Consider the following 26,992-nt stretch of genomic DNA (forward strand, 5'->3'; position numbering starts at 1 on the left):
GAAGAATCTTGAAGTCCTTCAGATATAAGACTGAATATGAAACAAATGCAGACTGCATCTACTTCTATCTTTCAAGCCCTGACAACTTCTTCTAAATTCTGGGCACTATTTTCCATTACATTATGTCTCCTCCACAAACATGGCCAAAATTAAATTTATTATCTGCCCCCTTGTTTGCATACTGCTGGTGGCTTAACTCCCATTCTAAATCCCTTTACTCTTTTTCTCCAGGCCAGAGACTGGTAAGAAAAATACTAATATACCTGTCTTCCTTACACCTATGGTTTGCCTGGAAGACATAGAAAGAAGCTGAGGTCGGGAGGGTGCTTCTTTCCAGAAAAAAGTGTCTCCAGCAGAGTCCATGGTCCCTGCCCCCTTTTCCTTCTGCCTGGAACGCAGATACTTCACTTCCAGGCATTTGCAACCATGAAGGCAAAAGCATCATGCTAGGGATGGAAGAGCAAGAAAACAGGAGGAGGCTGCTTTACAATGGCGTCACTGAGTCACCATTCCAGTCCCTGTGTTCTCGTAAAGACAGTCCCGTGGTTTAAGCTACAATTAGACATGCTTTCTCTTCACAGCCAGCCCTCATAGGAACATCCCCAAATTCTTTTCTTCTCATGTTGTTTCATACTTGGTAATGGTATCCCCATCCCACAAGTGGCACCAGCAATATCCTAAGAACAATCTCTAAATCCTCCTCATTTAGTCCTGTTTGCTTCTCATTCTATTTCTAAAACATCTCTTATAGCCCTGTTTTCTTCTCCATCTTTTTCACCTTTACCTGCATCACCTCATTCATGCTTTCCTTCCCTACACTATTAAAATGCCACAAAAATCCATACCCTGCTACCCATCCAATAATCTTCCTAGATGCACAAACCTCCACTTAAAGGTTTTTCATACACCCCAACCTCGAAGTCTTGGCTCCTAGCTTGCTTCATAAGAGCCCTCACAATACCAGGACCCAATGATGGCTAAAAAAACATGTGCAAAGTGAGCATTTTAACAAACATAAAAGAACAAATAAGTAGGCCAGGCATGGAGGCTCCAGCCTGTAATCCCAGCACTTTGGGAGGCTGCGGGAGCAGGATTGCTTCTGTCCAGGAGTTTGAGACCAGCCTGGGCACCACAGCCAGACCTCATCTCTACAAAAAATTTAAAAATTAGCCAGGCATGGTGGTGCATGCCCATAGTCCCAGCCATTCAGGAGGCTGAAGCAGGAGGACTGCTTGAGCCCAGGAGTTCAAGGCCTCAGTAAGTTGTGATCACGCCACTGCTCCCCAACCTAGGTGACAAAGCAAGACCCCGTTTCTAAAAAAAAAAAAAAAAACAAACAACAACAACAAAAAAAAACAAAACAACAACATAAAACAAGATACCATTTGTGTTCATCAAATATACAAAGATGTCTAATAAACTCTCTACAAAGCATAATAAACACTACGTAAGTTTTTGTTGTTAATAAAAAAAGCCAACTTTACAAAGACATCTTTAATATAATATTCAAGACTAGCAGGCTTGTAGTGAGGTGGGAATTCTTCCAAACTATTCATAGGAGTATATATATCAGCACTCATTTTAGAGAATTATTGAATATATATTAAAAGTCTCAAAATGTGTACATTCTTTCAACTCATTATTCCTAGTCTAGAAATATTTTGAAATCCACCCTTCCTCTCCCCATAAGGTACAGCAGGTGGTCATCATGGCATAAATGTTAAGTCAACTATATGTGTATAGGAAGAAAGAATGCACAACCATAAAAAATATCAACAAAAGTTTTTTGAATAGAAAAATATTAAGGATAGAAAGCTAAGTGGGGAGGGAAGCAAAATATAAAATTGTGTTTATGGCATGATCAATGGGGAAAAATAGAGACGGAAACAATGATGATAAGGATGAATTACTCAGCACTCTTTATTACCACTGATCAGATTAGAAGTGCTTTCCCCTCTATTTCTTTTAATGTTTCTGTATTTTCCAAGTACTTTACTACAAGCATATATGATTGTTATATTCAGGAAAATATATGTCAACCCTGGAGATTTATGAATAATAAAGAAACAACAAAGCAAAAACTGAAAAAGAGAAATTCGGGTTATTTATGAAATGATATAACTTTCCTAATGAGATTCAATGTTACTCTGGGGAAGAGAGTGGGAAGCCCTGAGAACCTGGGCCCTAAGAACAGGCACCTGCAATCAAGATCAATAACCTCCTGGGCATTTAAACGGACTCCATTACAGTTTAGGAGAACTCAGAATTCCAATTATGAGGTCCTGACATTTTAAGATTTTCTATTCAGTTTCCCAAACAATCCTAAGTAACTTCCTGTACAAAGCCACTGCTGAAGATGAAGGTACTCAAGTCACCTCATGTCAGGCTTTAACTGCAGGTGGTAATGCTTTAGGAGCACGTGATTTGTCCTGTAATACATCCATGTATTCCTGAATTCAATGTAGTCTAATAAAAGTTATAAATAAGAGCTCTTACACAAGAATCAAAATAGTTCTTACTTTGTGGAAAAAAAAAAAAAAAAAGACACCTTGAAAACCCCCTGAGGTAAAGATCCAAGGATCTGGAGGCCCAGAAACCTAAGTTCAAATTCAAACGCCATCAAACTGTCTGACCTGTCAGATTGTTTGCATTCTCTGAACAAATACAGAAATAGAAAAAGATGAGCTCAAACTTCTAAGACTTAAAAGTGTCATTTAATCCAAATCATTTCTTTTAAAAGCCATGTGTGTTTTATCACTTTTTAACCTTCACACTTTGAGGAACATCATCTCAGAACCTGGTAAGCATTAATATTTCAAGCACATTATGTACCGTTGACATTTTAAACTGTATTTTTTCATGACAATATGGAGACTATTCTGCTGTGTGGACACTGAACAGCAATATGTAATTTTGAAATAAATGAAAACATTGGGGGCCTTGTGGGGTCCCTGCTGCAAAAAACAAAAAGTAAAAAGTGTAGTATTTAGGCACATATGCTGAACAAAGCTGTCTTTAATGAAAATAAAAGAAATGGCTTTCTAAAATGTTAAAATGTTCTCATTGTCACGCATTTGGCCCTTGGGGGCAAAAAACACAGATGGTACTACCTACTGAAACCATTACATATTGATATGGTCAGGGAACAGGGCCTGAGGGCCATGCACATAAAAAGAATTGGGCAACTTCTGCCAAAAAGTTTCTAATGGAATTCAGGTCTCTCTCAACCTTTGCACATACCTTTGTTTTTCAGAATATGCTCCAGATTCCCACTCACCATGCCTCCTTTATTGTTTTGCTCCTCAAGCTGCTTTACATTTTCAATTTGACTGGGTTTTGGTTAAATACTATTTTACAATAAAGAAAAATATTCCAAAAGACTCTTAAGAAGTTTTATAAATGATTGATTGAACCCTATGTTGAAAAGAGTTGGATAATTTGATGACAACCTTTTAATTTTTATTCTTAGCTTAATGTAAACAATGCCTGGTTAATGCCTCTAGGCAAAAACATACTGCTGAATGGACAAGTTTCTTTTGACATTCCTTTCTCCAGCCAGATGTTTATTTCATCATATCATATTAGAATCTATGGGCCTTATTCTGGGTAACAGCTCCCTTAATATATATACAGGGGAGACAAAGATAAAACTATTAAGTCACACAGAAAATGAAAACATAAAAAAATAGGGAATATTTTAATCATACATATAATGTGACTATACTATCATAGTCTTCCCTTGGTATACACAGGGGACTTGTTCCAGGACTCCCTCAGATACCCAAATCCATGGATGCTCAAGTCCCTTATAAAAAATGGAATAGTATTTACATATAACAACCTCCCATATACTTTACATCTTCTCCAGATTACTTATAATACCTAATACACTGTGAATGGTATGTAAACAGTTGTTATACTGTATTGTTTTTATTTGTATTATTTTTTATTGTTGTACTGTCATTTTTATTGGTTTTTCTTCCCACATATTTTTATTCTGGAGTTGGTTGAATCCAAGGATGTGGGACCCATGGATGTAGAGGGTCAACTGTGCTATATGTTCTTTGATTTTCCAAAGTCAAATTTATATTACTCTGTGTACCTAAAGTAAAGCCAAAAGGCAGGTAGAAACACTCCTTTGTTAACAACAATCTTAGGAGTATAATTAGAAAATTCATCCAAATAGACTGTTAGGCGGTTTATAAGTGTGCTAACAGTAGGATGACTTCAAGGAGTCGTCTCCCCCTAAAGAAAACAAACCCCACTCTTTACCTCCCAGCTTCCTCCCATCTCAAATTCACAAAAAATAAGAGCATATCTAAGAGTTCAAGGACATGCTCCTAACTTTGCAATCAACAATTGCCAAGCACAATAATTTTTTTAAAGCTAAAAAGATAATTGCAACATTTTAGAAACCTCCAAGGATGAAGACAAGAAAATTACAATATTTGAGAAAAGACAAATTGGTCATCTAAATAATGAATGACTATAGTTTACCCATCTATGTAATAGAATACCAGAACTTGTTCTTCTTATCTGTAACTTTATACCCATTGTCCAACACCTTCCTACCAGCACCCCCGCTGCCTAGGTTCCCCTACTTTCCCAGTTTTTGGTAACCACTATCCTACTCTCTACTTCTATGAGATCAATTTTTTTAGATTCCACATGAGTGACAGCATGAAGTATTTGTCCTCCTGTTCTTGGCTTGTTTCATTTAACATAATATCCTAGGATTATCCATGTTGTTGCAAATCACAAGATTTTATTCTTTTTATGGCTGAATAGTATTCCACTGTGTATACGTACCACATTGTCTTTATCCATTCATCCTTTGATGGATACTTAGGCTTATTCTGTATCTTGGCTATATTGTGAATAGTGCTGCAATAAACATAGGAGTGCAGATATTTCTTTGACCTATTGATTTCATTTCCTTTGGATAAATACTCAGTAGTGGAACTGTTAGACCATATGGTAATTCTAGTTTTAGAGTTTTGAGAAACCTCCATACTATTGTCCATAATGACTGTTGTAATTTATATTTCCACCAGTTCCCCTTTCTCCACATCTTTGCCAGCATTTGTTACTTTGTATTTTTTTGATAAAAGTCATTCTAACTGGGAAGAGATGATATTTCGTTGCAGTTTTGATTTACATTTCCCTGATGATTAGTGAAGCTGGACATTTTGCCATATTCCTGTTGGCTTTTGAGAAATGTCTACTCAGAACTTTTGCTCATTTTAAAACTGGATTATTTGATTTGATTTTTTGCTATTGAATTTTTGATTTCCTTATATATTCCGTATATTAACCCCTTGTCAGATGCATAGTTTGCAAATATTTTCTCCTATTCTATAGGTTGTGTCTTTACTCTGTTGATTGCTTCCTTTGCTATGCAGCTTTTTACTTTGATGTAAGTTCATTCATCTACTTTTGCTATATTCAACAATAATGTATTATGTACTTCAAAATAGCTGGAAGAGAGGATTTTGAATATTCTAACCACAAAGAAATGACAAGTGTTTGAGGTGAAAGATATGCTAATTACCCTGACTGGATCATTACACAATGGGTATATATATCAAAATATCACACTATACCCTATAAATATGTACAATTATGTGTCAATTAAAAACAAAATAAAACATAAAAAAATGCATGAAACCAGATTTAAATTTTTCATTTGTGACACTGGAAGCTAGAAGATAGTAATGCCTTCAATTTTCTGAGAGAAAATGATTTCAACCCAGAATCCTATGCCCAATTTTCCCATCAAAAATAAAGAAAATTTCAGACCTGCATGGAATCAGAAAATTTATCACACACTCTTACAAAGGTGAAGGAATCAAAAAACAGTGGCTCCAATTCAAGAGAATTATGAAGAGAGAAGGACAATTCTCAGTCTGCTATACAAACATTAGTTCAGATTAGAGCAAGACAGAAGGCGGCTACAGGAAGGACATATCTGGGGGGGGGAAGCAAAAATGAGAGATTAAGGTAATCCTTTGGAATAGCGATTCTCAAACCTAAACAAATGCAACATCCCATGTCCCGGATTATTTCCCCTTTGTCCTCCCAATTGCCTTTCCCCTATTGTCTACCCTGCTCTGTGCTATGGAAGGCTTAGGAATCATAGCAGCCAGGCATTTTGCTTTGCAGATTCTCTTTGAGTTTCCCTTGGTAAGGTTCTAGCACAAAATCAGACGGAGAGGAGAGAAAGAAGATGGTAGGTTTATTCCCTTGGCTCCTTCCCTGCCACACAGAATTGGACAGCGACGAAATCTCTTCACTGGAGACCACAGCTTCTGCCAAACAGCCTCTATCCTATGGCTGTAGCTCCCATCCAGTTCTGGCCAGGTTCCCTCATTGTGCCCATTTTAGGCTTAGGAGCTCTCCTACCCCGCCACCCTACAGTTAATCCCTGAATGCTTAGACAACTCTCACTGGTTCCCTAAATTGCGCCCAACTCTCTGTAATTTGTGAATTTCCCCTTACAGTGGGACATCTATTTTCTGCTGGTCCTGACCAATAAGCCCCCTTTTAATTTAAAAAATAAATAATAACCCATTTTGCTACCCATAAATAAAATTTATAGCTAGGTTATATTATCTGCAGAGACATTCTCAAAGAAATAAATTATCCTTATTGGAATAAAAAAAAATGAAATAATAAAATAACTGAAATAACATGTATTTCAGCATATAAATCCCTAGACATAACTGGTCTAGAAGATAAAAAGCTAGATGCGTATATCCACTTATATAATGAAGAAGTCTGGGTTTAGCAAAAGATAGGCAATATTTAACTGAATGTTGTCAACACTATTCTCCTTTTTTTGACATTTTTGAAATAAGGGCTTAATAGTTTTTGTATATATACCCATAAAAATCAAAGAGAATGTGACAACTAAAAATGAAGGCTAAGACAAGCATCCCATATTGGTAAAACAAATATCACAAGCATCATTGCTGTTGGTGACATTATTTTTTTAAATGGTGAGCAATTCTCAGGAAAGTTTCTAACAAAAAAAGTTTAATCTTCCCTCAATTTTTACCTAGGAGTTTTCTACATATTTACAAAAACTCGCTGTATATTAAAATTATACAAAAGATACTTTGCATTTTACAAATAAAGAGTTATACTCTAGGCTCAAATATTGGCAGGTTTTTACCTATATAAATGTCTAACAGGACAATGGGATGTCACGTAGCATGAAAAACAATTCTTCATCGTGCATTTCAGGACTTCTAGAATCCTTAGACTTTACCCACTAAGTACCAGTAGCAACCTCCAATCTCTGAGAAAAATCAAAAACATCCCCACAAATTTTTTACATGTCTGCTAAGGAGCACTACTGTCCCCAGTGAGAACCAGGGTTCATAATTTATAACAACTTAAGGAGGCGATGAAGGGAGACAAGATGGGTAGGAAAGAAAAAAAAATGAAAACTGTAAGAAAACTTGAATGAAAACAAACACCACCAAAGCATAATATGTGGCTGTGCAGTGAAAAGTAGTTAATCTTTATAATGTAAACACCACTAAGTCATTTTCAGGGTGTAGAATCAACAACTCAAAGTGTAGAGATCTTAATGATGGTTACAAAGCAAAAAATAATCAACAACTCATAGTGTGGGGATCTTAATGATGGTTCAGAGCAAAAAATAATCAACCTTGGGAGGGTATCTTCCTCAGAGAAAAAAGTCTGAATGTAGCTGCTGTTGGCCAGGATTTCAGACTCACTTGTGTCTGAGCCAGCACCTCTGAAATTCCCTTAGTATTAGCCTCAGAGTCACAAGGTGATAACCACAGCTACAGACACTGGTGTGGTGGAGCAATACTAACAATGTGTCTCCTGTCCCATACACCAAAACTTACGTCACATGGTCACCTGTGGCTGCCAGGGAAGCTAGAAAAGCAAGTATCTTACCCAGGGCTGGAAACACTGTAGCAAGAAAGAAGGAGGGAAAAGGACTATCAATTGGCAATTAACCCTGTCAACAGGAAAAATATGGCCATAATGTCTCTAGTTGAAGGAACAAGAAATAATGGATGAGTATAGTATTTAAATTGCAAAGCAAATTGTAGTTAAAGCATGGATGTAAGAGAGACCTACTATCACAAATACCTTAAGTTAAAGAAATTAACATAAACGAATTAGCTTACATGTGATAGATGTTCACTTTTCTCTCACAAACAGGTCCGAAATAAGGTGGTGGCATTCCTCTGCAAAGCCGTGGGGGTCCTAGACTCCTTCTGACTTGTAGCTCTGCTATTCTCAACAAATAGCAATCATCAACTCATCCAAATGACTGCTCTAACTCCTGCTACAAGGCCACTAATATTCCAGCCAGTGGGAAGAGGAAAGAGACCAGAGAGAACCTGTTTCTTCCCTCTCAGGGTACGGCCCATAGGTTTGTACACATCACTTCCATTAATAGCCCATTTGCCTGTACTTAAGTCTTTTGGCTATATGTAGCTGTAAGAGATGCTGGAACAAATATAAGATGCTGATTGTTCCCTAACCAGTTACTGACACAACTTTGAAGCAGCAATTTTTAAGACAATACTTGCTCCTCTTTCTGGCAAGACTCACTTTCCACTCTCAGAGAAATCTCAGCAGTCTCTAGGCTAGCTCTGAATTCTACAAAAACAAAGACATTGCCTCTGTAATTCCTCATTAAGACTGATGGTCCCATGGGATCTGGCCCTATTTTCCCATGGGAGAAATAAAGCTGGTGTCCCGCAGGGCTGTGTTCTTAACCCACATTCTCTGTGATCATGCTCAATCCTACTGCACAGGGAAAAGGGGGAAGAGAAAACGAGAAATGTCATTTTCAGCCGGACAGCCATGTACTCAACTAAAAATTTTACTGCTGTGAGAACGGAGAAAATATCAAAAGTCTACTAGCAAAACTAACAACGGTAAATAACCATATTCCAAGTAGAAGAAAGAAGAGCTAGATGCTTATGTGAGGGAGCTAAATCTCTCCAGCCTACCCCCTATGCAGGATGTACTGCAATGGCTCAGGTCTAAAAAAGATGAATGAAGAAGAGTGGTGTAGGCATCTTTAGATTTTTGAAGTATTTTTCAGAAGAATTAAAAATAATTAATAGTTAACAGTTAAAAGGTCTTTTTCTGGAAATGTGACTGGGAATGAGGAAAAGTAGGGCTGGGGCCTGTTGCTTTCTCCTGTAAATTCTGCAAGACTGGAATTTTTAACCACATGCATTTATTTATTATTTTGATAAAATAGGTTAAATATTTTTAGCCATGCAACAAACTCAAAACAGCACAGTTTTACTCTATTGCTCATTTTAATGTATTTATGAACTCAGTTAAATAATGTTGAGTAAATACCTTCTGCTTTTATTCTACATTATCGCTCAGGCTACCACCTATGCAAACCTTCAACCATTGCTACAGCCTCCAAACTGGTCTTCCTGCTTCCACTCTTGCCCCTACAGTCTATTCTCAAGGTTGTGCAACTTGAAAGGGGGTACCTTAAATTCCACACAAACACTGCCCTCTGGAGTTGTGCCATGTAGTGTCACTATTTCTCAGATCAGACAAAGAGATCTTTAGAATCCTAATCACATCACTTCCTGAACCCGTCCAAAACCTTCCAAGGGCTTTCTATCACTTAAATTCTAAACATCTTACCACAACCTAAATAATTTACATAAGCTATCCTCCATCTACCTCTCCGGACTCATTTCTCCCCACTTTTCCTCTATTCGTACCACTCTCACATAGCCTGCACACCACTTTGCTATTCTTTATAAGAAAAGCTTGTTTTAATCCACCTCAGGGCTTTTTCCACTTGCTTTTAGTGCCCTCTAGCATACTCTTTCCTCCTGCATCTCCAAGTGGCTTAATCCTTCACTTAATTCAAGTTTTGGTCAACAGCTACATGCTTGTTAAGAGGCTTTCCAGGACCACCCTATCTAAAACAGCTACTGATACCAAACGCCCTCCCACAGTCACTCTCCCTTAATAGGAATGTATATGCATTTATCTGTTGCGTATCCATCTCTTCTACCAGAATATAAGCTTCGGAAGGTCTATCTTGAGCAACCTGATGGAATAGGAGGCTCTTGACTATCCTTCCTCCCACAGACACATCAAGGAGTCAGTTCTTTCCATGAGAAAGGCAGAATCCAGTTGAAAGACTCCTACCGACTGAGAAAATAGCCACATCACAACAGGTAGAAAAAGCTGAGATATACTTGCACACTAGCCCTACCCTGAGCACAGTGTCTTATAATTAGGAAGGAAACCTCAACTCCCAGCTTCTTCCCAAAGGGTGAGGGGCTTATACCACTTATATAGTGCTCAGTCTCTGCTAGGGGCTTGGCTCTTAAATCACCAAACTTCGCGAATGTCAGAGACAGGGCATCAGAGGATTTCCATCAGGCACAAACAACAAGAGGTGTTTTAAACCGCATGAGCACTCCCAGCTGCTGTAGCCCCAAAGATCAACCCAACTCCCATCTTCCTCCTGGAAAGGGTTTTGGCTGTATGCTTTTCCAGCAGCTCCTCTGGTTCTGGCCTTCAATAAGTAAGTATCTGGGAGCCTACATCACAAATAAAGAAAAAATTTCATTGAGTTTAAACAGGAAGCATGGCACTCCCTTTGCCCCAGCAACAATTCCAGCCCCATAAAAAACCTCTCTATGGAAAGAGGTTGGAGGCCTCTGACGCCAAGAACATAAGAAACAACATTCCGAGCCTTCTTTCCTGGCTTGCTCCTGAGATAAAGTCCTGCAATCTCTCATTGGAAGGAGGCTTGGGGACCTTCTTGTACCTGAAGGGAAAAGTGGGCACTCCCTGCCCCTTCCTCCCTGGCTTACTTCAGTGAAAACTCCAGAACAGAAGTGTCCTCCTGCTAGGATGGTGTGAGGATTCTGCTTGCTTTAACAGAAGAGTGGGCACTCCTTGAGCCTTCTTTCCTTACTTGCTGCAGCAATAAATCCATGTCTGCAGACTTTCCCTGAAAGTAGTTTCTGCATGTATCAAGTGCCCCAACGTTTACAGCCTTCACTCAAGTGACTGGCTCCTAAATCACCTAGCTCTGGGAGTGGACAGAGCTCTACACTGCTGAGAACAAAAAGGTGACTTTTAAACTTACAAACATTTAGCAGCTATCTTCCCAGCTTAAAAGTGACCAGACTGATCAAGAGTGCAGGAATCTAGCTCAGATCCTCTTCTTGGTATAGGGCACACTGAGTGGGAGATAAACTCTGGCTCTCAGCTTCTCTGCAAGGAAAGAAGAAACTGGAACACACATCTAACACTCTAACCTCTCCACCTGCATCCCAAGAGGGTGGCTTTTATCCTACCTCTCTCATGGCAATAGCACAACTTGACACTCTCTAATTGGGGGAGGGAGTTGCTCACTAAGAACAAAGAGAGCAGGTTGGATAAGTGCAAATAGCTTAGAACCTAGAATTTCTTAGCAGGCTGAGTGGGAAGAAATATCTTTTATGCAAGTCCAGTATAACAAGACAGAGAAAAGTGGTTTTCTTAACTAATGTGCAGAAACCAACACAGAGAATCAAGGAAAATGAAGAAACAGGAAAATACATTCCAAATTTAAAAATAAGATAAACATCCAGAAGCTGATCCTAATGAAATGGAGATATGTGACTTACCTGAGAGGGAATTCAAAATGATATTCATAAAGACCAAGATAAGAAAAGCAATAAAGAACGAACTCAGAATTTCAACGAAGAGAGAGAGAGAATATTAAAAAGTACTAAACAGAAAACACTGAGCTGAAGAATACAATGATTGAACTCAAAAATTCAAAAAGAGGTGTTCACAGTAGACTAGATCAAGTAGAAGAAAAGATTGGTAAACTTGAAGACAGGCATTGGGAATCATCAAATCTGAGAAGCAAAAATAAGTAAGAATGAAAAAGAATGAGGACAGCAAAAGAGACGTAAGGGATACCATCAAGCAGAATAATGTATACATTACTGGAGTACCAGAAGGAAAAAGAGAGATAGGCATAAACAATTAAATTCAAAGAAATAATGGCAGAAAACTTCCCAAGTCTGGTGGGGGAATTAGAAATCCAGATCCAGGAACCTCAATGAATACCTAATATGATGAATCCAAAGAAACCCACAACAAGACACATTATAATCAAATTGAAAAAAAAGAAAAAGAAAAAAGAAAGACAAGGCAAGAAAAGAAATTTTACAGTAAAACACAAAGAGAGAATATTGAAAAAGCTGCAAAAGAAAGTGACTTGTTACATACAAAGGTACCCTCATAAGACTATCAGTGGATTTTTTAAACAGAAACCCCGAAGGCCAGAAGCGAATGGGATGATATAGTCAAAAACCTGACAGAAAAAAAATAAAGCTGCTAACCAAGAATATTATACCCAGAAACCTTGTCCTTCAAAAATGAAGGGGAGATAAAAACTTTCTCAGACAAACAAAAGCTGAGGAAATTTATCACTACTAGACCCGCATTACGTGAAATGCTAAAAGGAGTCCTTCAAACTGAAGGAAAAGGTGGATAAGCAGCAACCTTTTTACTCACTGGTAAAAGTAAGTATGTAATAAAACTCAGAACATTCTTATACTGTTCTGGTAGTGTGAAAACCAATTATATTTCTAGTATGAAGGTCAAAAGACAAAACTATTAAAAATAACTAGAGCTCCAATAATTTGCTAAGGGACACAAACAATAAAAGATACAAAATGTGTCATCAAAAATAAATTGGGGGGAGTAAAAATGTAGAGTTTGTGTGAGTAATCAAAATTAAGTTGTTATCAACTTAAAGCAGCCTGTTATTAATATAAGATATTTTATGTAAGCCTCATGGTAATCACAAAGTGAAAACCCTTAATAGATACACCAAAGATAAAAAGAGAGAATGCAAAGCATATCACTACAGAAATTATCAAACCACAAGGGAAGACAGAAAGAGAGGAATAGAGGAACGGTGGATCTATAAATTAACCAGAAAATAAATAACAAAATGAAATAGTAAGTCTTCGCCTATCAGTAGTTAATTTGAATGCAAATGGATTAAATTCTCTAGTCAAAAGACATCAAGTGGCTAAATGTATTAAAAAAAAAAAAGACCCAACTATATGCTGCTTCAAAGAGACTAATTTCACCTATAATGAAACACACAGACTGAAAGTGAAGGAAAGGAAAAAGATATTTCAGGCAAATAGAAACCAAAAGAGAGCAGTGGTAGCTATACTTTATCAGACAAAATACACTTTAAATTGAAAATTGTAAAAAGAAGGTCATTATATAATGGAAAAGAGGTCAATTCACTAAGAAATTATAACAATTGTAAATATGCATGCATACAAACAGAGTAGAAAGGATTACCAGAGCTGGGGTGGCGGGAAAGAGGAGATGTTTATCAAAGGGACAAAGTTTCAGTTAGACTGGAGGAATAAGTTTTAGTGACCTATTACACTGCATGGTGACCAAAGTTAATAATAATGTGTTGTATATTTCCAAATTGCTAAAAGAATAGATTTGTAATATCCTCACCACAAAAATGGTAAGTTTGTGAGTTGATGGATATGTTAATTATCTTGATGGAATCTTTCTACAATCTATACATAGATAAAAATATCACATTGTGACCCATAACTAAACACAATGATTTTTCAACTAAAAATAAAGTTTAAAAGGGCTATCTTGTCCATACCCATATTCAAGTGCCTAAAAAAGTGCCTCCCACACAACATCTGTTCAAATATTACCTCAATATTTGTTGACTAAATGCAATATGCTTTACAGTGTGAAACATTTTCCCCCTGATGTAAGTTATTAGAAAATTTAAAAAGGACACTCTTCAAAGATATACTCCATACAGGCATTGTACTAGATGCTTTACAGAGATCATTTTACAAATCTACATAACAGCTCACTGAAGCAAATATTAATCATTTTACAGATGAAGAGACAGCAATTTAGAAACGACAAGGAAGGGAAGACCCCCTACTCTACTACAGATAGGGTTGTCATAACAAGATAGAAAATTGAAAATGAAAAAGTCTGAGAAAGGGGAGAATGGAAGAGGAGAGAGACATATTACCACTGAGCTAAAAAAAAAAAAAAATATTACAAATAACCTGGTTCATTCTGCTTTTTGATTTACATATTCCAGCATTTGCACAATTCTTTGAGGGTGCTCTTTTCATTCACAATTGAAATGAAAAACAACTAAACTTAGTAAGTACCCAATTAATGTCAAAGATTGGCTATTTACAGTATACTTCATAATCTTTGTCTCAGTAGCACCACATTTGAAACCTATGTTTATCACTAGCAATTTTAAATTCACTTTTATAAAACAAAAGCACAACAAAAAACATATATATGTACACACATTTTTATATGGTTTCTCCCCCTCCCAAAAAAAGCCTATACAAAGAGCAACTCTGCTGAAGCTTAATTGTTGAGTAGCAAAGGCACCAAGTTATAACTCAAGCTGTTCGTCAGCTAAAGAAAGAAAGGCTGAATTCAGCATACAAAATAGAGTTTTGGAATGTTAATGTATGAAAAAATGGATTGTATGAAATTAAACCTAAAATGAGTTCCTAGGGTCACTAACGTGGGGATCATCTCCATATTGCTTTATCCAATTAACATTTTCAATTCCCATCTTGACCTCTCAGTAGCACCTGACACTGTTTTCTACTCCCTCCGTTAAATAGCTATTTCCTTAGTTTCTATGACATTGATTCTTATACAGCTGGCTGTTCCTTCTCCATTTCCTTTTCCAGCTCAGCCTTCTTCTCTGTCCTAAATCCTGGTGTTCTTTAAGGTCAGTCATTAAAATCTTCTTTCTGGATTCTCTTTTTCTGTGACTCCTCATCCAAACACGTGGCTTCAATCACTATCCATATGACAACTCTCCAATTTAACTCTTGTACCCAAATCCCTCCCCTGAGCCCAAAACAACTGGCTTTTTGATCTGTTCTTATTTGCAGGATTATAAACTCAACATCTTACCTATTAGATTTCAGCAAGATTACAGCAAGATCTGTGGTGGATCAACTTGCATATCCCCATATTGCTTACCTCTTAAATAGTTGTAAAGAATAAAAAGGAAAGAGAAAAAAGTCCAAAGCCTAGGATTCTAAGATTTGGTGATCAAACATCACAGAAATTCTTATAGTATTGCATACTTCAGTCATGTAACTTTAAGTTTGCATAATCACTAGACATTTCAGCACCTCTGTCTGTCATTTCATGTGCATTGGTGAACTTCATTATAAATAAATAGGAACCTTTATTTCCTCTTCAAGGGAAAATTTATACGGAAGCTTATTATATAAAAGATATAAAAGCAAACTGAACCTAGTTGAAGCAAGGATGAGAGAACAAGAATGGGCTTTATCTCCGTCTCCCTACTTACTACTGCTCGAGAATATATGCAATCATTCTGGTTAAGAAAACAAGAGCTTCCCAAGCGTGGGCCAGAGTTGTCTTGTTATATTTCAGAATTTTTTCTGATGATATTCAGCATTTTGTAAGCCTTTTTATCTAAAGCAGTATTTTTAGTTTTAGATATTTTTTCTAGAGAACCAAATTAAGACTCATCTCTTTAAATAAATGTGGAATATATTTCCCTAACTATGTTAAAGTAGTAAGAATACAGTCTTCATGGTTAGCAGAATTTATTTTTCCCATCTTCTAATAAAAAATTCCATGCATATCCACAAAAATATATTTTTAAAAATAGGGTAGCAACACTGTAGACTAAAGATAAAACTATAACCCAATTTCTAGAGGAATGTCCACTAACTTCATAACCCATGAACAAAATTGGATATAGACTATTCCCTTTAATCAGAACAGCAAGCACAACTATGAGGATGATTTATATTGTCATTCTACCTATCCCTACACCTCCAGGATAGGACAGCTGAAACGTCCCAAAATAAAGATAGCCAAATGCCCCCCTGAGGAGAATGATCTTTGGGGAAAGCAAAACCACCCACCTGTATCTGGTACTTCCTCTATTTCCAGATGTATTAAAAAAACAATAAAATAGAGTCCATATAGCAAAAGATATAAAATAAAAATCAAAGGAAACAGAAAATACTGAAGGAGACGGAAAACAGTAAGATTGAACATATCAATAAGGATTAATAAAATGTTTCAAACTCCCTTATTAAAGACTAGGCAAAAATTGTTGTACAAAATAATTTTCCTCAATAAAAATAATCCAGAAATGTGAGTGTGTACACATATTGCAGATGTATGTGTATACATGTTTATACTACATATATACAGGTGAATATATGTCTATGGGTATGTATGTATTGTAGATACTTATCAATATCTGACAAACTCCACTAAAAGAAAGTAGTTTCAATGCTAAATCTGGACAAAGTAGAATCTTTGTCCGACACCCACATTAAATAGATCAAAGAAAGTTACTTTTCACTGACTATAAGTACATACTTATGAATCTGTATACTACTAAGAGTCTGGCATCAAAACATATGAATTAAACATGGCTAGAAAGACAAAAAAATACAATTATAACAATTTAGTCGAAGAAGACAAAAATAAGATAGGAATGATTTCTATAATAATGGTAATTACTAGCTATAGCAAACTTTTAATCCCAAAGTCATAATATATACTAATTTGTGATGGAAAACATAACAAAGCTAAGAACAACAATGCTAAGAATAGTTCAGTAAACTACATTCTTTGTCAATATAAAATTAGAAATCTATTACTGAAGAGAAAACAAAAATCTTTCAACAAGTTGAAATTTTAAAATTACTCTTCTGATTATGTAAATACTGGTTCATGGAAAGAAATCTGAAATAAGATTAAATATTTAAATAAAAATAATTTTTATGATGTAACATATGGACTGATGCCAAAATGCACTTAGAGGTAAATTCATAGCTTTGCATATTTTCATTATCTTACTGCAAAAAGCAGAAAATAAATTAAGCATCTTAACCAAGAAACCAGATGAAAGAACCATTCCCTTACGTCCGTCCACCTTTCCCTCAGTCTTCTTTTTAAAAAACTCTAAGGGAAACACAAAGAAAGGGCAGAAACTATTGATTTATAGAACAGAACTTACAAAGTTAACAAGTGTATCTGTTAAAAACAAAATGATCTGGCACATCTAATAAATATTTTTTTTTTAAAAAAAGGGAGAATGTAACCTAAATAAGACTTAAAAGCCAACATAAAAGATATTGGAAAAATAAGTGAAAAATATGTTCAATTCTATCTTAATATATCTGAAAATCTAGAAACGGCCAATTTTCTGAAATCATGCAATTATCATATTTGAGTCTGGAATAAGGAGAAAATGGAATAAGCTAAAGACAGAAAAAAATCTAAAATAGGTTCTGAATACAGATAACTTCACAAGAGAATTCTTCCAAAAATCCAAATATCAAATATTTTACATACTAAAAACAAACAAAAGCTATTCTTAAAAAAAAATTATCCTAGAACACAGAGGTAAAATGTTTCTCACTTTATACTACTGTACCTTAAAACCAAACCTGTGATCATGGAAGTCCAAAATAGAGAATGACAGACCTTTCTCTTATGAACATACAGGAAGATACACTGACATGTAAAACAGAAGAGGTACAGCTACTGGATAGAACCAGACAAAAGCCATCAGTATCAACAGATGATTCAATCACCTACCTAGAAAATCTAGAACGGTCAATACTAAAGAAAATAATCAACTGTATACCATAAATATATAACATCAATATGGCCTGTTATAAAAAATTACAGTTTCCCATTTATCCACACTGAGAAGATGATAGCAAAAGATAAGTCATAAGAAGAACAAAAAGTATTAAATATTTAAAAATAACCTTGATTATAAATGCAAGGGGTCTATATAATGAAAAGTACAACATGTTACAAAAACATAAGCTGCTTGTCTAAATGGAAAAGATAAGCTACACTCCTGGAAGACTGGATATAGTAAAAAAAAAAATCATTGTTTCCCAAACATGCTTAATTAAATTGACAACTAAAAATGACAGCATCTAATCTGGAGCATATGTATGTAGTAGGCATTATACTAAGCACTTTGCAGGCTTCATCTCATTTAATCACAACAAGATTTCTATAAGGTCATTATCTCACCATTTTATAAAAATAGTAGCCAGAGCCCAGAAAGATGAGGTGCCTTGTTCATACAGTGAATGAGTATCAGGGGAGCCCTCTGAAGACACAGTGACTTCCTAACCAATATGCTATACTGGCCCACTATTCTTAAGAGTGGGGAGGGGAAAGAGGAATGATGAAAGAATTTCTGACACAGAAAAGGGAACTAACAACATCAGAGAATAAAATATATGAAGTTGTCATAAGTCAAAATTATATGATCATTTGCAAAAAATAAGAAATTTATAGACACACAATTTATATATGTGTTATACAAATTACTGAACATTGGCCCACAAGAGGATTTCAGCTTGTTTTATTCTCTATTATATTCACAAAACATTAGACAGTGTTAAATTCACATCATAGGGACTCAATAAATAGTTGACCAAGGAAATAATGAAAGAAAGAATATGATTAATCAGGCCTGAAAGCTTAGCAGTGAAAGTTTTATCAAAAATCAGTCTACAACAACTGATTAGCTGTTGGAGGAAAAAAGTAAATGCAATTTCTCACCTCAAACTTTCATTCCAGTTGGGTAGTTGTCTAAGAGCATAAATGAGAAATAAGAAGTTATTAAGGAAAAGGTCAGTAGAAGTATTTCTCAAAACAAAATGAAAGGCAGACAATAGACACATACTGCACAAATGACTGATAGCCTCAATACGTATATTGTTAAAGCATTCACATCAATTAATAAAATCAAAATTTCACTAGAAAAATGGGGAAAGGATACTATACACACATACAAAAATACATCCCCACAACCAACGAGAAAGGAGCAAATCAAATAGCTCAGCTATCAGATTGGCAAGACAGCCTTTAAATTGTTCAGGCCCTTGGCCCCAGTAACATTTCCATTATAAAAACTCATTACCAACTTGAAGGTTATCAAATGAAAATATTCAAACCATAAAGTTTACAAAGTGATGTGTAAAGTTTCAAGAGGCAAAGCAGAGCACCAATAATGCTGTACAAAGTAGAGGTTCCCAAACACAAACCAACAGTTACTTTATCTTTCAAAGCAATGTGAAGAACAGAGAGGTGTTTTTCCTTACTATCCAATTAATGTTAGAATTTTGGAACCAGCAGAACTTGGATAAATTCTTGTTTAAATAATTTTAATTAATTTATTTAATAAGACAATGATGTGAGAATGCCTTCTAAAGTTTACTTTTTGAAAAGCCTGTATGCATTACTACTGTATCCACTGCGGAAACAGTCCACCCATTAAATAGGGATTAACTGGACAGCGTAAGATCTTGTAAGACCTTGGTGCAATGTACTGTTCAGTTAGGAATTACTCAGTTTCAGCTCCAACTTCTGAGATTGGAGCTATACTCTCTTCCTATATCACTATATTCTCCTTTCAAGTTCATTTTGGAATGGAAAGTAACACTCATGCTCAGCATCCAATATTTATTATATGTTCTGTTGCTAATGTAGTGATTTATCTGTGGTTTTATAATGAATAAATCACACAACTGCCAATGTAATTTAAAAGCCTCCAGCACATTACCCCATTAAAGACCTTTTAAAAGTCTAAATAAGTATGTACTGGCCTTTCAATTGTATTGGCTCAACAAACTTTAGAGTATTACTTAGGTGTGTTTTTGTTCCTTGCTTAGAGTATCCCTATTGCCTTTTCCTTAATACAGAATATCATTGTAATTACTCAGAATCTCACTCATTATTGCAAATACATTTACCTTGCTAGGTGAAAATAAGCCATTTTCCTGTAGTTCTCTTTAGAACAGTTCTCAACCTTAGCTGTACACTGAAATCACCTGGGAAGCTTTCAGACTATACCCCCAGAGACTAATTGAATTAGTGTAGGGTACAACCTGGATAATGAGATTTTTAAAAGCTCTCTAGGTGATTCCAATGCGGAGTTAAGATAAGAATCACAGACTTTTCTTCTTAAGAAAGGAAATCATATCAAAATCTTTAAGTAACTTAAAACACACTGGTCATAAAATGTAATGTTAGACATTTTGAACAATAGCTCCATAATTTGATGCTTATTATACGAAATCAAGTAAACAGGTCGTTTGTTCCACTGATATGTCCACTATTTACAACCGTTAGGTCTTTCCCTAGCCTAAAAACTGAAATAGCAATATTACATGACCATGCAGCCCACCTCTTCCTTCCCAAAGAAAGGTCTCAATTAATTTGAAACACTATAAAGCAGCAGAATAACTCTAAAGTGGCCTGCCTCACTAGCAAATGATAACTGGAAAGATGTCCCATTCTGAATTCCTATATTTTATGATCTGGCAGTCAGCTTTCTAAATTTTGTTTTGAAAGACCTCACAAACCATGTTGTTTATCTTGTGAAAGTACAAAGAGAGCTGTTTCTATTACAAAAAAAAAAATCTGAAAAGTGAAAATACACAATTGAAATATCTTAGTTCACTTTCTAAGTAGTCGTTATATAGCAAAATTAGTTGATTTCATTTTTGAAAGAAAGCAGAAAATGCCAATATCACTTAATCCGTTTGAGTTCTCATTAGCACAACTCATTCCTCCAAATTAGTGCTGTGATCTCAGGATACCCTGTGGAGGGTTAGAAGAATCAGTGGAAGCAACAAGCATTTTTCTCTGAGATACTGTTTTAAGTCCAGTCTGAGGTTTTACTTTAATGTGTGGTTTCCAACTCACTCCCCACAGGGCAAAGTATTCCCTCTTATTAACAGCAGTAAACAACATAACCCATCTTTTCTGTATTTGCACCAGAATATATCAAAGCCTAAGGAGCACAAAGGATAAATCAGGCGTCCCCAATCTATGCTGAGTTGTCTATTTCATTATATATGACAACATAATAATAGAAATAAAGTGCACAATAAATGTAATGTGTTTGAATCATCCCAAAACCATTCCCCATTCTGTGAAAAAATTATCTTCCTTGAAAACAGTCCCTGGTGCGAAAGGTTGGAGACCACTGGGATAAAAGATCTCAGCTCCCTAAGAGCATAGCATTTTAGACTATCACCAGATCTGCTGGAAACCCACAAGCAAGAAAACAAGGCATGCTGCGAGAGTCAGTGCTGCTTATTTGTCTCTGGGGTTTGGTAGTGGCACTGGGAAAGTGTCACTTCAAAGTCATTAGTTCTATACCCACAAGTAGTACCATTTTTATGGCTTTCTTTAGAAAGATTAGGTGAGCCCTGGAGGTCTTGAACTATGTTTAAGAACACTAGTCTCAAAAGAAGAATAGAAGACCCTTTCATTTTGCCTTTATATTAGCTTTCCTCCATCCTGGACCTCATTAATTCTTTGAGGCATGGACTGAATCTAAGACTTACATGTATACAACAGACAGTTGCTAAGTTCTTACATGTCGTGCACACTGCTAAGTACATATCAGGCCTCAGTTGTGTCATCAAAGCCCCAAAGGTAGGGCAACATAACACTTAAGGCACAGGGCACCTAGCACAAGACAAGTGATTCTCAGCCTTTGTAGATCTAAAGCTCACGTTTAATAAAACTGGCTCTTTCTCTGAGCTCAAGGATCACCTCAGTAGTCATAAGATTTAAAAAAAAAAAAACAAAACAGTAGAAAACTACTGCTTCCAAAGGGAGATAAAAGCGGCCATTTTACCGTAGTACAGCATTCAGATGAGAGTTGGAGGCAAAAAGCCCACTGCGTATTATTCCAACCAATACTATTTCTCCACAATGCTCTCCTCCAGATCAATTTTACTCACGTTTACTCCCCCACCATCTGCAATCTCACAGTATTATTTATATACATTTCTCAAACTTAGATTCTATCATGGAAAATTATATAAAATTGTGGGAGTGATTATGATACAAAAAGGTTTAATAAGGCATAATTTAGTATAATTACAGTGGCAATACACGTTGAACCATAAAGAACACGGGTATATGAATCATATGGAAAGCTATTAGATACCATTTTAATCTTTTTCATTCCCTCTTCATTATTTCTAGCTAAAAAAATAATTGGCTCCTTTTCAACATCTGACTTTTACTAAATTTAATAATAAAAACAAAAATAATAGAGCAATTACTGACTAGAAACTTATAGACTCTAAGTCACATGTATCTGAAACATAGTTATGAATTTAGACCTGAAGTCTGTGAACTCAGCATCTATGAGTGAAAGTACTTTACCTCTTCTCTGCTGATCATTACGCTTGTCAGGGTCTCCATACCTTCTAATTACCAAGCAGCCCTTTTATTACTTTTTCCTCCAAGGTCTCAATGTTTTCCAAAAGTATGACATGCAAATTGCCTTTACTAAGTAACACCTGATTTGCTTGATCTATATTATTATTTTTCTAGTTTCAACACTGATCCCACCTTTAACCAATGATCTAGAATCATCCAAAGTTCATAATCAGTTAGCATCGTTACAGTGCAAAGGTAATCGAAATAAGCAAGCATTAGGGGCTTAAACACCATTCACTCATGAAGTCATTTTTAGATGTCTGTTTGTTACATCATACTGCTATCATGCATGAACCCCTAAATATGTTTATTTAGGAGGTGTAACCACATGGTACAGCACTCTGTCAGTGTCTAGCCCGTACTCACCCCAGAATTTTCTGTAAAGCCATCACTAGTCAATTACAGGGCCTGACTACTATTATTCCTCTTAGTTGAAATATTCCAGCCAAAAGCAAAGATATACATGTTTTTGTTAACTGTACATTGAATGCTATTAATCTTTCTCAAATAGCTCACAGACACAACCTCTTACCAACTTTGTGGGTCATTTTAGGCAGGTGAAAAAAATAAACAACAGTGCTGCTCAGCTCTGGTTTATAGAAACTCACCAGCCCCTAACAGTGAAAGGGCTTTAACTGATGAAAAACCTGAGTCCTGGCCCCCAGAGTAAAGCTCTTATCTCTGTGATTAATTTTCTTTGTTTAGAAAATGAGGACCCTTTCAGATCTCAATTTCTAAGTCTCTAAATTCTTAAAGTTGAAAGAAGTGAGTAAGCAGCAATATGCATTTCAATGACAATAATCTAAGCTATTAAATCTTTTTACTGAATGTCTGACTACTTGAAGATACAGAATAAAAATATACAATGGATTAGTGATTTTGCAATTATCCTGTTACTTCTTTTATATAATCCAACTGTATAATTCAAGACTTAAAGTAAGATTTTGGCATTAATCATTGGCTTGTGCATCAAATTCACCTGAACATAGTTAAATTCTCATTTCCTTTTGCTCTAGGAGGAAACCAGACTGCCAAGAATGGTTTCAGCTGCTTTTAGTAAGCAGCATGTTACTATGAGGGGTGAGGCTTTTGAATAAGGTAAATACTTACGTTGTTAGGCGGCATCCATCTTAATAAAAAATAAAAACAATTCACAATTTGATTTACACTCAGTGCTCTAAGCACTTAGAAAATATAAATTTCTAAGCATTCCAACTATTTTGTCATAGAACATAGGTAGTGTTTTGCTTCCTTTTTTTAGTTTGAAATTATTTTCCGTGACGCCTGGATAAGGTTGTAACAATAGTCTCCTCAGGGGTACTGTGAATGCACCTGTTTGCCAATTCAAATAATTTTGAACAAACATTCTTATTGAAACAGGTGGAGTCAGAGAAAACTGCACTATTTGAACAACCAAGGGAAAGTCTGCTTCATCAACAAAATGCAACAAGTATTCACAGCATTAGTCAACTCCTAGTAAATGACTTTTGTAAAAACATCTTCAAGGGTAATATTCCAAGGAGAACTTGCCTCTTAATTTTACCAAATTACTTTTATACTTTAATATACTAAGAATAAGGTTAAATGCAATACGAATGAAAAAGCTGGAGACTGGATGATATAAACTTTATAGAACTCATACCACAACATATATGTCAAAAATTACACTTAGTTTAAGAATGACTACTAAAGTTGACAGTTGCTTGACTTGAAGTGGGGAAGAGAACGTGAGTAACCACCTCAGAAGAGAGTCAACACAAAGTTGGTTAGGAAGTACGGTATTCATCCTGGGGTGGAGTAGCGCGCTCACAAAAACACTGTCAGGGCATTTAAAACTGACCTGAGGAATGGTGGCTTTAATCATGCCCATTGGTTTGGGCATGGGGAATGATACTATGACCTATTTCTCTTCTCCAACATAAGGAGTTGCCTAGAGGATCTCAAGATCTCTTCCAGCTCTAACTTTCTGTGACTCTGACCTATCCTACAGGGTTAGGTTACCTGAAGGATCTGTGTGATTGGTCTCCAACTGTAGAGAAATATCCCATAACACTCCCAAAGCATAAATGATTCCAAAACAGCTACTCAGTTTGTGCCTGTTTTAAAAGGTTGAGTAAGAACACTTATAAAATTTTCTAAGAGGGTAGATCTTAAGCATACAATAACAGTATTGTTAACTATAAGCAGTTTCATAGGTGTATACTTATCCCCAAACTCACGGAGTTGTACACATTAAATATGTACAGCTTTTTTTACACATCAATCATACTTCAAAAAATAAAGGTCAGTTAAACGGGAGTAGGAGGGTGTTGAGAGGGGTTAGGGAGACTGAATCTACTCTGAACTACAGTTGTATTTCAAGTCAATTCAAAACCTCTCCAATTTCTAAAAATGCCTCACATGCTGAAGTTAATATCTCAGAAAAATATCTGTGCACCTAGGTATGCCTTGAGCAAACTACAGCCTCTCCAGATCTCCATGTCTTGTCACAAACTGAGGGGACTGTTACAGATTTCTACAGAACCTTCCAGGTTCAGCATACTATGATATTAACAAAATTTCCTAGACAGTTTGTATTGTAAACATTTACTCACTTAGGCAATTTGAGTCATTATCTTTGTCTGCTACAGAACATCAGACTCTTTTTGGGTTTTGTTTTAAATCTAAAGTTGGAAGACATTTCACCTGAAACAAACTCCTTTCCTCTTTGGGGAGAAAGCAAGACACAAAGCATTTTAAAAGCATTTTGTTAGGAAGTGATTATGCGTCAATCCCTTATTTTTCATCAACAGTATGTTTCATTAGGCCTGTCCAGACCAAGAATAACTTACTATTCTACAAAGCTGCATACCTTCTTCAGTGTTTGTGTATTTGATGTCCTGGTTGTATGGCAGTATAGGAAACTTTGGTTTTTATCCACTGAGGAGAATTTCTACACGTCTCCCTAGTTAAGATTTCTTTCTAGCTAACAGAAGAAAAGTGCTCAGACGTCACCTGTTTCACCTACCTACACACTCATTCAGACCCACGGCAAAGCCCAGCTCTAGCAATACCACACCGGGCTACGGGGACAGGAATGCATCACTGTTGTTAGAAATTAAACTTGATGGGAGTTGCATTCCAATCCGGCCAGAGCTGCTCCTGCCGGGTGCAACCACAGCAAGGCGGGCGCTGTTGGTCGGTCTAGGTCTCACGGATGGTGAGCTGAGAGCTCCTACCACCCGGGCGGAGGGGAGGAGAAGAGGTGTCCGCTGCAACCCCATACCCGGCGGGCGAAAGCACCGTCCTGTCCCCAAAGATTATTTCGCAGAAAGACGGCAGGCAGGCACCCTAGAGGTCTCTCCAGAGAAAACCCCAGGGAGAAGTGGCGGCAGAAGGCGCCCGGTCCCGCAACTCACCTTCTGCTGCCTCCGGGCCATGTCGGTGGGCTGCTTGGCGTTGAAGGGGTACGCGATGCACCTCACGACGAAGACATAGAGCTGCAAGCGGATCCTCCGCTCCTGCTCGTCGTCCAGCTGCCGTTCGGGCTCGTCTCTCCCCTCGCTGAGCACCGAGGGGCTCGGGCTCACGGGTCTGGCCGCGCCGCTGCTGCCGGTGCGCCCCAGCGCGTCCCGCCGCCCTTCCCGAGCCGGGGCCGGCGGAGCTCGCTGCGAGCCGCCGGCGGCCACCAGCACATCGCGGCTCTCCTCTTCCAGCCCCTCGTCCGATTCCTCTTCGCTGGAGGACGGGTCCAGCATGGTGCTCGGGGGACCCCGCCGCTCCGATCGCGGTCCCCAGGCGCCTCACCCCCGGTGGCTGCACCCGCGGGTCCGAGGGAGCCGCGGGGCTGGCAGTAGCGGACGCAGAGCGAAAGGGAAACTGACCAGGGCTTTCCGGACACGTCGAGTTAGATCCAGGAGTATTTCCTACCACCAGGGCGAAAGGGGCGGGCAGGAGCCGGGAGGAAGACTGGGAGGGGGAAGAGGGGGAGCCACCGGGATTGAATAGGCGGAGTTAGCGTGGGGGATGAGCCTGAGCGCCTCGGGAATTGCTCCGCCAGCCTCCGGCGCGCCGGCCCTGTGGTTCCCCTCAGTACGCCGGCAGTGGTGGAGTGGCCCGAGCGAGCTCCCGGGCGCAGGTGGGGAACCTGTGGCGCCTACAGCTAGCAACACGTGGAATGGAATGTTGAGAAGCGGCGCGGGGCCGCGGAGTGCGCGTGCGCGCGCTGCCACCGCTGGCCGGGCCGCGTGTCCGGGTGCCAGGGCTCTGGGACGCACAGTTTGCAAAGGCCGGGGAGCCCCTGAGCGGGGTGGACACGAGAGCGCCCACCCGGGGCTGCTCAGACTGCCCTGATCCTACCGCCGATCATCTTTTCCACCTCGCAGGCTTCCTGGGGAGATGAGAGTGGGATAGGGGGACGGGGAGGGTTGTCCCCAGCAAGAGGTGAGGGGGAGCAGCTGGGACTTCTCTCAGACGCGAACCTGATGTCCAGGATTGAACTGGAACGCGGAAAAGTGGGACTGGAGCCCGTCATCTCGAAATATCGTTGGGAAGAGACTTTGAAAAGTCTCTCGCCCTGCTCTGCTGCTGTTTGACGTTCATGCTGAAGTCCAAATTATAAAAGTTAGCACGTAATGGAAAGAAAAAAAAA

At 37.7% G+C, this 26,992-nt stretch overlaps 1 protein-coding gene across 14 annotated transcripts in view; it reads right to left on the bottom strand.

The window, feature by feature from the left end:
* CADPS2 (calcium dependent secretion activator 2) overlaps positions 1 to 26,240 on the bottom strand; it is a 451,849-nt gene extending 425,609 nt beyond the window's left edge. For all 14 annotated transcript variants that reach the window (XM_069462753.1, XM_069462752.1, XM_069462749.1 and 11 more), the window contains exon 1: positions 25,761 to 26,240. In XM_069462753.1, the coding sequence (XP_069318854.1) occupies positions 25,761 to 26,099 (339 nt within the window). In that variant the 5' untranslated portion in view covers positions 26,100 to 26,240. The remainder of the gene's footprint in view (positions 1 to 25,760) is intronic.
* Positions 26,241 to 26,992: the final 752 nt, after the last annotated feature.

Source organism: Eulemur rufifrons, chromosome 29 (genome assembly GCF_041146395.1).
Source record: "Eulemur rufifrons isolate Redbay chromosome 29, OSU_ERuf_1, whole genome shotgun sequence".
NCBI lineage: Eukaryota > Metazoa > Chordata > Mammalia > Primates > Lemuridae > Eulemur > Eulemur rufifrons.